Source organism: Lontra canadensis, unplaced genomic scaffold (genome assembly GCF_010015895.1).
Source record: "Lontra canadensis isolate GAN:19392208 unplaced genomic scaffold, GSC_riverotter_1.0 scaffold49, whole genome shotgun sequence".
NCBI classification, from domain to species: Eukaryota; Metazoa; Chordata; class Mammalia; order Carnivora; family Mustelidae; genus Lontra; species Lontra canadensis.
In genome coordinates, this window is record NW_022631043.1 from 7079016 (window position 1) to 7092919 (window position 13904).

A 13904-nucleotide genomic window follows, 5' to 3' on the forward strand; every position below is an offset into this window, starting at 1 on the left:
CAGTCAAGAAGACACAGATCCATGCTGAGATGGACAGAAACGAGCAGCCCTGGTGGGTGGGGGTGGGTGTCTCTCCACCCGTCAGGTGCCCAGTGTCTGACAAACGGGGCCAGACGGGGCCGGGCAGTGGCAGGCGGGTCCCATGGGGAGGGACGCCTCTGCCGTGGTGTTTGGCACTGACCAGCTTCCCTCTCTCCTAGATGGCAGATTGCGGTGGCCTCCCACAGATCTCCCAGGTGAGTCCCACCTGTCCCCGCCCCCCAGCTGGAAGGTGGGTGCCTCTCTGTCCTGTTAGCACCCATTCCCCCACTGTCTGCTTGTCCCCCAGCTCACTGTGACATCTGATGACACCACAGACACGTCACTGTATACAGAAATTGCTTGCGCATCCTAGGAACCCCAGGGGCTGGATGACGCTGGGGCTCATGGGGGGAGGGGGTTTGATGCATGGACACGGCTTGACACCTGCAGACCCAAGTCTAACTGTGTCTGGTGTTCGCCCTCAGAGACCACAGGGTTCTGCCGGAGCTCAAGGCCGAGCAGAGCGGGGCAGTGGGGAGATGAAGCCAAAGTGTGTGTGTGTGAACACATGTATGACTGTGCATGTGAACACATGCATGTATCTGAGCACGTGTATGACTGTGCATGTGAACACATGCGTTTGAGCACGTGTGTGAGTGTGCATGTGAACACATACGTGTGTGCACGTGTGTGTGCGTGCAGACATCAGTGCAGTGTTTGCTGCACAACCACTCGCCCCTCCCATCCCCCACCGGTAAATAACCCCACTGACCTAACAAGGGAAGGAACTTTGGAATCTCTATCCTTAAGTTTTCATCATCATAGTTTTCTTCTCTTTCCTAACATGGAACATGATGTGAAATCGTTGGTCGCCTTTGCCACCAAACTGTGGGAAGGATGGAATGATGCCTTTTCTTTCTTCTGTTCCTTGCCCTCCTGAAAGGGACTTCATGGCTTCTGCAATCCAGCACTTTCTTGATGGACAACAATAGAATCTGGATCTTTTTCTACATACCTGTATCCTCCTTCCCCCTGTGCCCCCACCGTGGGAGCCTCCTGCAGCAGTGAGCCTGCACTCAGGGTCCGTCTCACCTGCCAGGGTGTAGGGAGAGACAGGGATGAGGGCACCGAGCACCAGAGGGTTAAGACCACATCCCCCTAGGTCTTCCCACTGACTCTTTCTGGCAGGTGCACCCATGCCCTGGATTCACACGTGCTCTGAGGGCCGCCTTATCCATGAGCCCGTCATCCAGGCAATGACGTCAGGCTGGGGAGATAAGACAAACAAAACTTAGATTTTTAGAGGAGAGAAGGGCTGTGTGCCCTCCTCAGTGATGAACCAGGACCTAGAATGTGTATTTTATGAGTTTGAGGTTTGTTTTATTTTTTTAATCAATGCTATTTAGTACTTCTAATTTTGTAGTTACAAAGTAATACATTTTCATCAATGAAAAATTAAAGATACAGGTGAGTAAAAGAATAGTAAAAAAAACACATCCGTAGTTCCCCAACTTCAGGTTTTACCGTTGTTACAAACTTTAAAGTTACTTACTTCTAGTCTCCTCCTCTATATACTTGTGTACATTTTAATTTTTGTTACTCTAAGCAAGATTAGGATCATATTGCATATCTATTTTTTACTAGTCCACATAACTTGACATCTCCAAGCTCTCTCTTCCTTTGGTTAAAAATGCTCTGTACCTTGTTTTTAATGGCAGGACAAAATGCCATCACACAGATAACCCGTAACTGGTTTTCTTGACGCTCTACTGCTGGACACTTACAGGTAGTTTCCAGTTTCTCACTGTTCATGGTGGGGCTCTGGAGAGCCTCTCAGTGTGGGAAGGATCAGCTCTTGGTTAATTTCATGCGGCCCTGCCAGTTTCAAGGACTGTGTGATGGAAAAGGGAGAGTCTTGGCTCTGAGTCCCCAGGGAGTGGGCGACGGCTCCCAGGTCCATCTGGGGGCAGAACAATCTTCGTACTAGCTGGAGCTGTCCCAATAGAGAACGGTCTCTCTGGGGTCATGGAGTATTTCGCTGGGGGCTCTAAAGGGGAGACCCGCGAGAAGCAGATTTCTGCAACAGGTGCACCCTGGGCTTGACTCTTCTCTGCATTGTCTGTCACTGCAGCAACTCCCTCTAGAACGCTGCACAGAAGTGTAGGCACAAGTGGCTTTTGGTAGCTCGACTAGCCTCTTGGCAGTGGGTCCCTCCGCTCCCACTAGAAAAGGACAAAATCCTTGCAGTGTTTTATCTGCTGTTGTGTTACGCCTCATTACAGCTGGGAGAAACCAGAGAAGGGTGGGCTGGCCCCACCTCCAGAGGGAACAGATGGGCTCCCTGCCATAGAGCCTTCTTAGAAGCGGGGGTAATACCTGCATGCCAGTGGTGCATCCTTCAGCATCCAGCTCACTGCTGGACTTCTAGTGGAACAGTATTTCTCCAGGGCCCGCGGTCCTCAGGCTGGCTCGGGGAGAGGGGCCCCAGGGTTCCTTCAATCTGCCCTCCCTTCCTCCCTCCCTCTGTCCCTCCCCTTTTCCCTTCCTTTTCTGTATTGGAAATGAGAACAGCTCCAATCCTGACCGTAATAGAAACACGTTGTAAAAGCCTGGCAGGGGCTGAACCAGCCCAGGCTTCCGGGAGACCAGTCCAGGGAGACCCCTTTTTACTGTCATTCCTCTTCCTCCTGCCCTCACAAGAATTGGATGTCTGTTTATAGAGGGCATCCCCATCCCTCATTCCATTTGCAAGGCCTACAGTCCTTAGAGGTGAGAAGAACAGGTGTTTGTTGCAGTGTCACAGAAGGGGAAGGGAGGCTGAAGGATTGTTTTGTGCTGGGCACTGATGGCAACTCTTGTCACTTGCTGTTGTCTCACAAACCCCAGAGGGCAGCTTGAACACAGCCTCTCCCTTATTTATTGATTATGTTTTTAAAAGATTTTATTTATTTGAGAGAGTGAAAGCGAGAGAGATTGCAGAGGGAGAAGCCGACTCACTGCCGAGCAGAGAGCCTGATGCGGAATTTGATGCCAGGACCCTGAGATCATGACCCGAGCTCAAGGCAGATGCTCAACCGACTGAGCCACCCAGCCACCCTACAGCCTCTCCTTTAAATGTCACGTGGCTGTTTCTAGAATAGTGGCAGGCATTGGTGGGGGTGGGCAGGAACACTGCGACTGCCGATGACTTCTCACTGGGGTGGAAAGATGCTAAGGAGCGCAGACCCAGGACATCGCTTGGGAGAGTTGGCGGTTAATGGGACTGTGGGTATGGCCTTGAGAACATTTCACTTCCCAGTTCAGATGAATTTAAATTTGGAGAGATTAATTGATGGAACTGGGTAGGTTCTCAGCATTCCCAACTCATTTCACTTAAAGTAGCCCATAGATTTGGTTAGTTGGTTTACCCAGCTGTCCATCATCCATCCATCCATCCATTCATCTATCAATCCCTCTTCTGTTTTTTAATTTCTTTCCATCCATCCTTTTCATCCATCTGTCCATCCTCCTTACTTCTATCCATCCGTCTTATTTTTATCTACCTGTCCACCATCCTTCCAAGCCAGCCAGCCTTCTCTTGAAGCTGAGAGTGAATTGCCTTGAAAGCATGGAGTTTGGAAAGCCCGAGATGAATCTGTAGGACCACGCGTGAATTGACTGTAAGACCATGGATGGATTATTTACCTCTCCATTACTGTTCGGCAATGATACATACATGGAAATGGCACCAACTTCAGAAGGTTATTGTCGAAAGAAGATGGAATGCTGCAGGCTGTTGGTGCTGTTACATTCTAGATGCTGAGTTGGACACATCACTATCAGTGCAATCTTCTTCATGGAAACCCTTAGCAGTTAGTGTGGCCATCTCTCCGTGTTTCACAGGAGAGGTCATATAACGTGACCAGACCCCCCCAGCTATGAAGTGAATTTACAATTTTTTCTCCCTAGCCAAAGTGAATTCTGCTCCCCGTAACTAACACATAGTCTTTCTTTTCTTTTGTTCCCTGTCCAAGCAGCACGGGGTGGCCTTCCCTCTCGGGCCCAGCTCTTTAATAAAGGTGACTGTGGGCACAGCTCCACATAGCCCTTCAGTATGGGGACCTCCAACGACTGACCATACTGTCCCTTTTCCTCTTGCAGCCAGCCAAGCTTGCCGAGGCCTTCAAGTACTTCGTGCAGGGCATGGGATACAGTAAGTGTGGCCTTTCTGGGCGGGTGGTGGGGTGAGGGGCAGGCATGGGAATTGAAACCGCAATGACCTGGACCGGGCTTGTAACTAACTACTCTCAGTACTCTCGGCCAGCCTCAGCTTTTTGCAAACTAGGAAGGTCAGGGGAGGAAACGTTTAGGTGTGTGGTGGATGGGCAGTAGTGCGGAGGTTCTAGTATCTTCTTTATACCACGGTGGCTTCATCTCCCTCCACTAATTACCAGGTATGGTTTCAAACGGAGTTTTCTTTAGATTTAGGTGAGGACCCACCCTCTAAGCACCAAAAAGAGCACAGTGGAACCCTGAAAATCTTCCACATTTTGGTTACATGCTTGCTTGCTTTTTTTTTTTAAATTTAATTTCAATTTAATTGACATAGAGTGCATTACTAGTTTCAGAGGTAAAACTTAGTGATTCATTAAGTTATGTGTATATGATTATGTGCTTGCTTAAGAGACTTACAGTTGTGATGGTGGTGGTGGTGATGGCGGTGATGATGGTCATGATGAAAGATTATTAGTAAATCCTTTGTTTTTTTTCCTCATTTAACCGTCACAGTAAGCCTGTGTGCTACTTTTTTTTTCCTCCCCTTTTTTTTTTGAGAGAGAGGGAGAGAATGCGTGTGCATACAAATGGGGTTAGGAACAGCGGGAGGGGGAGACAATCTTGGGCTCCACACTCCGCACAGAGCCCAGTGAAAGGCTCAGTTTTGCAACCTTAAGATCATGAGCTGAGCCGAAATAAAAAGTTGGATGCTTACATGACTGAGCCCCCCAGGCTCCCCAGGCCCCCCCATCCTATGAAGTCCTCTTACCCGCATCTTACAAATAATGGAACTGATGTTTGGAGAGATTAAGCAAGTAGCAGAGTGGGTATCTCTGAAAGTTCTTTGAAAACCATAAAGCTCTGTATGTGGGTGATAAAGTCACCCGTATTCAAGACCGTGCCTCTTTGCCAAGTCCTTGGATTTAGGAATTGAAGGAGAAATAGAAGCATACTTCAGGAACATGCTGCTTCTTACGTGATGGTTATAGTTTAGTTGTTAGACACATCCAGCCTTCTTCAGCAGTGCAGTCCCATGACCAGGACAGACCATTGCCAAGTGTAAGCACTCTGGTGGGTTGCGGCCACAGATGGTACCAGTTGAGGTGTGAGCCGTGACGTGGTTCTTTTGGCTCTTTCTGCCGACGGCTTTGAATTATAATTTATATGCCAATCTTAACGAGGATGTCTGAATGTCTAATCTATTCCTTTTTTTTTTTACCCCTCGGAGCCTGAAACTTTTTGTTCATTTAAAATAGTAATGGTATCTTTGGTAAGCCGACCACACTCTTAAGATTGGCCACAGCCGCCTTTAGTTTCTAGAGAGGCCAAGAGCCAGTGAGTCTCATTTACATGCTGCAGGCAGGGCCCGTGTCCCTAGGTGCCCTGTTCCAACAGAAAACATCTGTCTCTGGGTCTGCTGCCCTCTCAGCTACCTGCCCAATGGGAAAGCGAGCAGGCAGAGGCAGCGCCCGGAGACCGCCGCGGGGCAGACTTGGTTTACCTGGCAGGGCGTACATCATGACTCGTTTGCTTTGGACCTACCCTGGCTTTGGATTTCTGCCCCGAAAGTGTATTCTGAGGAGAAAGGAAGTGAAAGGCAGGCCTTGTTCCCTCCAACACGCACATATACACCCCCCCCCACACACACACACACACAACACCAGCTTCTGTCTCCAGGAAGCTGAAGCATCCGGCAGGTTACAGGGGAAGAAAGCAGGAAGAGCTCTCCTCCCAGAGGCATGAACCACAGAGAAAGCAAGTAGTCATCTGCTGAGCGTCTGCTCAAGCTGGGCCAGGCAGGACTCTCTCTTTGCATCCGTGACACCATTTGCTGGTCAGCCTTGAGCCCTGTGACATCAGAAAAACTCTCAGATTGGGGGATTGAGAAATAGGGGTTCAGAAAAAAGAGTGAGCGACAGATGTGGGAGCGATCCCGATTCTCCCTGGATCTAAACACTCGCTCTTGGAGAAGGGAATTCAGTGCGGCAAGGATTCGTTTGGTTTGTGGGCACGTGTCCCAGCAGGCCAACCCTTGCGTCCTCGGAGTGACCAGCGTAGTCACCGCCAGGCTTGTGTATGTATCCAGTTCCTTGGCTTGTGACCGATTGCTCAGTGTGGCCTTCGCAGTGATGCTTTGTTTGGGGGGTGTACTAGCTTCCTATAGCTGCTGTAACAGATCTCCACAAACCGGATGGCTTAAAAACACCGAGAAACATGCTTTCACGCTATTATAGCTCTAGAAACCAGAAGTCCAAAGTCAAGATGTATGCACGGTCATGCCCCCCCTTGGAGATTCTAGAAAGAACTTTCCTTGCCTCATCTCAGCTCCTGGAGGGAGCTGGCAACCCTTGCTTTTCTTTGGCCTGTAGCCACATGACTTCCACCTCTGCTCTGGGTTCACATGGCCATGTGTGTATGTGTCTGTGTGTGTGTGTGTCTGTGTGTGTATGCGCACACGCACTTGTAGGGATTCCGTCTCATGAACAACCAGCCTAATCTAGTATGACCTTATCTTAACAAAATGTATTGGCAAGGACCATATTTGTGTTCTTCAGTTCTGCTGCCTATGAATTTGGGGCTGGTGGTTATGAGTTTGGGGGAGTAGAGGTCAGGGTTCAGCCCAGTGCAGGTGGGGGGGTCACTTTGTCTTCATTTCACTTTCTCAGCCATCTGCTCTGTGCAAGGCTATTACAAGTGCTAAAGGATGGACATCACCATTGATAGTTCCTGGGAGCTCACGAGCTCTCTGGAAGAGATGACAAGTCACAGCTGGGCTGCAGATTTGCTGGGCGGGGAGTGGGCTCGGTTTCCCCACCTGTGGCATGTGGGGATTAGCCCAGCTGGTATCCTCCAGGGATGTCTTGACAGTGGAGGGTTGTGGTACATGGGCGCACACGGGGGTGCTGATGCTGGGGGATCGGTGTTTCCATTTTACTGATGGGCTTGGAGGGCTCCGAGAGGGACATTCCCAGAGTCACACAGCTGTTAAGCAAGTGGCAGACTTGGATTCAGACCCACGTCTAGGTTCAAGCCACCATGTGATCGCAAGTTCTTAGCTTCATGGGGACTTGCTCTCCACCACTGCGAGCAGATACAGAGAGGATGGGGAGCCCGGTGGCTGGATGGAGACCGGGATGGACAGGTCAGGCAGGAGGAGGCACCGTTGCTGGCGTGCAGGTGCCTGTCGTGTTCTCTAACTGGGTCCCTAAGCGGGTGCATCTTCTTTCTCGCTCCCCAGTGCCCTCGGCCAGCATGACCCGCCTGATGCGCTCCCGCACGGCCTCTGGCTCCAGCGTCACGTCCCTGGAGGGCACCCGCAGCCGCTCCCACACCAGCGAGGGCACCCGCAGCCGCTCCCACACCAGCGAGGGTGCTCGCCTGGACATCACCCCCAACTCCGGGGCCACTGGCAACAGCACCGGGCCCAAGTCCATGGAGGTGTCCTGCTAGGCGGCCTGCACCACGGCTGCCCCTGGACTCTGGGCTTGCGCAGCTGCCCTTTCTCTGGCCCTTCCCGCCCCTGCCTGCCACACCACACGTAACTCGTATTAACCCAAAGCTTATGGTGTAAGAGAGCTCTGGGGGAGCACACAGTTAGACTGGGTTTGTCAAGGGCGCCTTTCCCAGCAGGGGCAGGGTGGGTGGACCAAAGGAAAAGAAGGATCTCAGTGTCTGTGCTCATGGCCGGGCTGGCCTGATGGCCATCCCCCACCCCCTCTCAGAGACGCCGAACTGCCAAAAACAAGACACGCCGTCCTAAACACTTCCTAAATCCAGGCCTAGGCTGACCTGAGCATCCTGGTTCTAAAGGGCACTTTGTCGGAAGCCAGCCCCCTCTCCTTCCTGTTTCTTCTCCAACTAAAGACAAACTGACCCAGTTTCGGGAAGCAGAACCCTGTTCTGATTTGGGGAGGGGGAGAGCAGCAGATTGTAGGTAGCTCTTTTTGAACTCCAGGAAGCAGGAGAGAGGTCGAATTTACGTGGAGGCTAGAATGTTTAGAAAAACAAATCTACGCAGTTGACGTGAAGACATAGATTTTCAAATTTAGTGTATATATCCACTTTTTCATGCCAAAACATACAAGCCTGTTCTTCTGGCATCCTTTCAATGGACAGTGAAAGTGGGCAGCAAAATCTCTGGGCTTTCCAAAGAAATGGTCTTGGCAAACATTGGTGTCATTGGATCGGAGCCCTTGGCTCTGCTGTCTGCCACCGCCTCCGCAGCCCCGACTTCCCACCCCGAATACGTGAGTGATGATTTCGTTCATGGGGAAGATGACTTGGGTTTGTACTTACTTTCTTTGACATGGAGGGAAACATTCCAAACAGCCCTACGAGGCTGTGATGAGTCTCCACGCAGTGGGGCGGGGGATGGGGGTGGGGCAGGGGGTTGGGGTGGGGGTGGTATTTGGTTTATTAGATGTAAGGGATTTCTGTGGTTGTGATGGGATCCAGGGCAGTCAGATTTCAGTCGATCCCACCCCGGTTCCCAGGAATCTTGGGTGATTGAGTTAACTCCAGCTCCCAATCTCTGACTAGTGGGGTTGAACCTGGGTGTGACAGCCGAATGTCTCTGACTTGGTAGCATCACTGCATCTTCAGGGAGACCCGTTTGCCCCTGCAGGGGGTGGGGGTTCACACGGGGAGTGTAGGCTGAGAAGATGAAAGGATTTTGCCTTCCCCTCTTCCCTGCCCCTCTAACTTTTTGCTGAATGCAGCGGCGGCACTGACAGTTCTGGGCAACATCAGCGTCGCTGTCAAGTTTCTGTACTACTGGCTTTTGATTTTCATTTTGGCTAACCATGGGTGATCTTAGAGGAGGTTCGATCCGGGTGGGATGAATCTGTGCGAATCAGCCACTGGGGCCTGGTGCTTTCCAGGACCCTACAATTGGTTAGAAGGAAGTAATCAAGACTTCTAGGTAGCTGGAGGGGCAGTGACTCAGTTTCTTGCCCCTACCATCCAGAGGCTTCCCCCCAACCCCCGACTTGTGCAGAAAGGTCAGGGGCCAGGGCAGGAGTGGCTGACTCGAGTTGTAAAACTGTTCTGTACACGTCTTTCCAAAGGAGTTTCTTAATGAGATATTTGTATTTATTTCCAGACCAATAAATTTGTAACTTTGCAGTGGCTTGTGTCTTCTTTCTCTGAGAGTGTGTGTGTAGCCCCACAGTGGCGGGAGGGGTCCTTCCTTACCTGGGGCCTCCCAACGCCTGCCTTAGGACATCACTGTCCCCTAAGACTACAATGCGAGCTACCGATGTAAGTTTACCTTCTCTAATAGCCGTATTTGAAAAGGTAGAAACAAGTGAATTTTAATATGTTTCCTTTAACCCAGCATATCCAGAATATCAACCATTTCAACATAGAATCAGTATGACAATGATTAAGGTAATTCACCTTTATGCTAAGAAAATCAGTAATTCACACCACAGCACCTCTCAATTCAGACCAGCCCTATTTCGGGCGCTCCATAGCTCAGACGGCACAGCAACAAAGGGTTAAAGGTTTTCAATCCATATTTAGAAGGAAACATCTCATGTTTTATTTTTATTACAACAAAGCATGTGATAAAACCACTCCCTTTCTCACACCCAATGACAACCATTATAATGCTTGTTTCTACTATACTAAAAAAAATTTAAACACAGCAGGTTTTAATATGACCTGTTAACTTAGGCGGCTTGGGATTAGTTTAAAATTTGTAGAAGAATTGGAAAGATGGTACAGAGTTCCCATATACCCCACACGGAGTTTCCTCTGTTAGTAAGACCTCACTTTGCTATGGTGCACTGGTCACAACTAAGAAATCAGCATTGATAATTACTATTAACTAAGCTCCATACTTCATCGGAATGTCACTACCTTGTCGCTGTTCTTTTTCTGTACCCGGATTCCATCCAGGATGCCACACTGTATGTGTCCTTATGTCTCCCTAACTTCTCTGGGTCTGTAACGGTGTCTCCCACTTTCCCTGCTTTAGATGACCTTGATAGCTTTGAGAAGCGCTTCTCAGGCATTTTGTAGACTGTCCCTCAGTGAAGGTTTCTATGATACTATTCTCATGGCTCCACTGGGGCAATGGGTTTTTGGAAGGAAGATCGCAGAGACAGAGTGCCATGCCAACAGCGTGATGAGTCATTGGGAGTCCCCACTCACTCCGTGGACCCTGATCACCTGGCTGAGGCAGGGTTGGCCAGGGTCCTCCACTGCCCTGTTAACTTTTCTGCTTTCCCACACTTGTTCTTTGGAAGGAGGTCACTAAATTGCTGAAGACAGACCCCACTCAAGACTGCCTTCCCTTTTAAATAGCTACCCTGCTGTTATTTATGCGGGATTTTCATCACTTAGTGGGAGAGTTTCTTCAAGTGTAATTTGCTATAAATTCCCTATAAAACTTGATGTCTGCGTTATGGTACAGGGAGGGGATATGCTGTAATTTCAGAAACGAATTTGGGCTAACAAAGAGTTGTTACTGCAGCACAGAAGGGTAAGAAGGCTTTCCTAGCCACGGGGACTGTGTGGACCCCGGTGCGGAGGAGGGAAGATGTGGGCCTCTGTGAGGAGCCTGTAGTGTAGATGGGTGCGGGTGACCAGGCAGATATCTGCCATGGTGTGATTTCAGTTAGTGATATTGGGGTGTGTTGCCTACGCTTAAATGGGGGGGGGTACGCTAAACCACAATCCGATTAGTCAACACAAAGATGCATTTTATCCTCATCCCAGTACACGGCCCCTGGATTCTAAACATGGACCACGGGTCGGAGAACCCCATGTTAGGGAAGCCTGCTTTACACACAGCAGAAGGAGCTTTTCCCACACTCACTAGAAAACCCCTTTTCTGCATCAGGTCCTGCGCGGGAGTCAGAACAGAGAGAGGGCGGGTAATGGAAGAGCCAGGAAGCCAGCGGTGGGTGCCTAGATTGGCTTTGGGAGTGGGAGCGTGGCGCAGCCACTGCTGGACCCGCCATGCTCACAGCTCGGGGCTCGGGCTTCCCCCGGGGGAAGAGCTGTTGCAGGTGCTTGCATGCACCAGATGGCTATTGAGAGACACTACACTCAGAGGATTTCTGCCTGCTGGGAGACCTATTTCTGTTCTCCTAGCTGCCTGTTTTGGTTTCTATCCCCTAACCTTTGGGTTTCAGTAATAGCCAGCAGAGCAAGTGTGCATGGAGATGAACCATGTGCAGGATCTGTAGGGACATTGGGGACTTGACCTGCCACCTTCTTCATTGTCCCTTCTCAGACACAGCCTCACTGTTGGTCATTGGATTGGTCCCTTGATGTAACCCCGATCCTTCTGGTTACATACTTGTCTTGGGCTAGCTGGGCTGTGTGGAAACCTTTCAGGTGTGTCCCACGTGGAATCCAGGGGCAAAGGGTAAAACTTGGCCTTATGAGGTTGGAGACCAGATGAGGGAGGGGCCTTGGGGAGCCCATCAGCCTCGTTCTTTGTGCTTCCCAAGATCAGATTTCTCTGTATCTCCTAAACCTAAAATGGTAATCCTAACCCAAGGGCTCTGACCTTCAGGTTCTTGGACATGGAACCAGTCAGGTCTTTGTGTCTCCTAAGGGAAAGAAAACCACTGATTCAGCTTGACTTAGGTGTGTACTTGCTGTCCAATCAACTATGACTGGGTTCACCCTCCTCCCACCCCCTCCCCCCACATAAGTGAATCAGGGGTTCTAAGCAGTGGGTGTAGTTATAACAGGTGAACTGCTATGCACTCTTCATGGTTAAATTCATTGATAGCTAAACTCACTGTTACAAGACAGAGCCTTCCACACCCCTGCTCTGAGAAGTATTTTCCTAATTACCCGCCCTCTGCAGGAAGCACCCACCATGTGACAAGGGTGCCCTGCAGAGCCCGACCCAGTAGAATGTGCAGTATTTCAGCTGTGGGTTACCTTGGGTGTCCTTTTCTCCAGCAATGGCATTTCTTCTGTGTCCCTAGGACCAGCACAAAATGCCCAGCACATTTCAGCAGGTTTTTGTTAAATGGAGAAACACTTCCTCTAATAAGTGTAATATTTAGCAAGTATTATTTTTCTTTCCCCTTTTTATTCTTTATCTCTCAGGATGAGTGATCCTTGTTTCACAGATAGGACAGCCAGGTTCAGAGAGATTAGATGACTTGTCCAGGCATTTCTAAAATGGACCACGTCCCTTGCTGCCTTTAAGAACAGTTCACTGAGCACATGACGAATATAACCAACGATTGAAGTGTCGGGATTGCAGAACATCGGCTGAGTTCCCCAGGCTGAACCTACAGATGCCCTCAAGGCTTGTGTTGCTTGTGGAGATGTTTGTCCCTCTGTTAAATAGTCCCATCCAGGCTCTGGTGACCTGTGTTTTACCGTATCTTCTACCTGCCTCTCAATTCTTCTGTCTCCTCTGTTGGCTGGCTGACATTTTCTCATGGCTATCAATAAGCCTCCTTTTAGTAGCTGCCTCTGCCTCTGTATGTGATGGACTAAGAAATCCAATTTGTTCATATTGTGTGAAAAATGAGAGCAATCCAGTTTAGCACAGAAATCTGGAAACATTCTTTGTAGAATATATTATATGAAAACATATAGGGGCATGGTGCCAGATTTGTCATCTCCTTAGAAGACATTTTCACTCAGTTCTACACTGGGAAAGAACCTAGATTCAGCTGGAACCCAGACTTCTCAATACGTAGGATGATTTGGCATTTTCCTTTCATTGGGGAGGGGATCAAGAACACTGACTTCCCCTGCCATGTACTGTTTTACCTTTGCGATAAAATGCTCTGGCCATTTCCTCCAAATGCCGTGTTCCCCAAACTTCACCCACCTGATAAGTCATCATAAATTTCTCCCCAAATCTGTACATTTATCTTAATCTGGGGCATCCATAGGACTCCATGATCTAACTTCTGGTTTTGAGAAAGTTATGCTTCAGGATAGAAATGTTCTTGGAAAGAATTCATGAGGCAATTATTCTTTTCTTGGAATTGACTCTCCTCTGACTTTATTATAGTAGCAGAACATGTTTTAGAGGTAGTGGAGGAGGGAGATTTGGCCAGAAGGCATCACGCATGTCTTTCACCCCGTGTACTCAGCCGTATGCACATCTGTTCACACAGCAGGGCGCGTGCTATGTGCTGCACTGGGTTTGGGGGACAGACAAGAATGGCACCTTTCCTGCCTTAAAGAACCAGTGTTTAATCAAATTATAACATCTATGAAAACATCAAATAGAAAAGGTGAGGGAGCAAGCAGCATATGATTAAAGTAGAAAAACACTCAACTGAACATTGCTGACCCTTTCTCTTTATATTTGCTGCTGTGAAACAACGATCTAAAAAAGCAAAATATACAGACACATACACTGACTCGAATTTTTACTATACTTTTGCTGACTATCCCCCATTCACAAGGACACGGACACGGACAAGGACACAAGGACACGGAAACATCAGCCAATAATAACTGGTTTTGTTAAGCGCTTATGGTCTGCCAAGCTCTGTTCCAAAACTTTGCATGTCCTTTGCATTTTATTCATCACGGCATCATCCCCACGAGGCAGGTGCAGTCATTTCCTGCATTTCACAGCTGGGGAAACTGAGGCTCAGATGGGTGCAGGGAGGAATTCCAGGAAGGAATAA

At 49.2% G+C, this 13904-nt stretch overlaps 1 protein-coding gene across 4 annotated transcripts in view; it reads left to right on the forward strand.

Annotated features, from left to right (window-relative positions):
- The window catches only part of NDRG1 (N-myc downstream regulated 1), a 51856-nt gene extending 43694 nt beyond the window's left edge, over positions 1-8162 (forward strand). For all 4 annotated transcript variants that reach the window (XM_032873493.1, XM_032873490.1, XM_032873491.1 and 1 more), the window contains exons 14-16: positions 201-236; positions 4162-4213; positions 7514-8162. In XM_032873493.1, coding sequence (XP_032729384.1) covers positions 201-236; positions 4162-4213; positions 7514-7725 — 300 coding nt within the window. In that variant the 3' untranslated portion in view covers positions 7726-8162. The remainder of the gene's footprint in view (positions 1-200; positions 237-4161; positions 4214-7513) is intronic.
- Positions 8163-13904: the final 5742 nt, after the last annotated feature.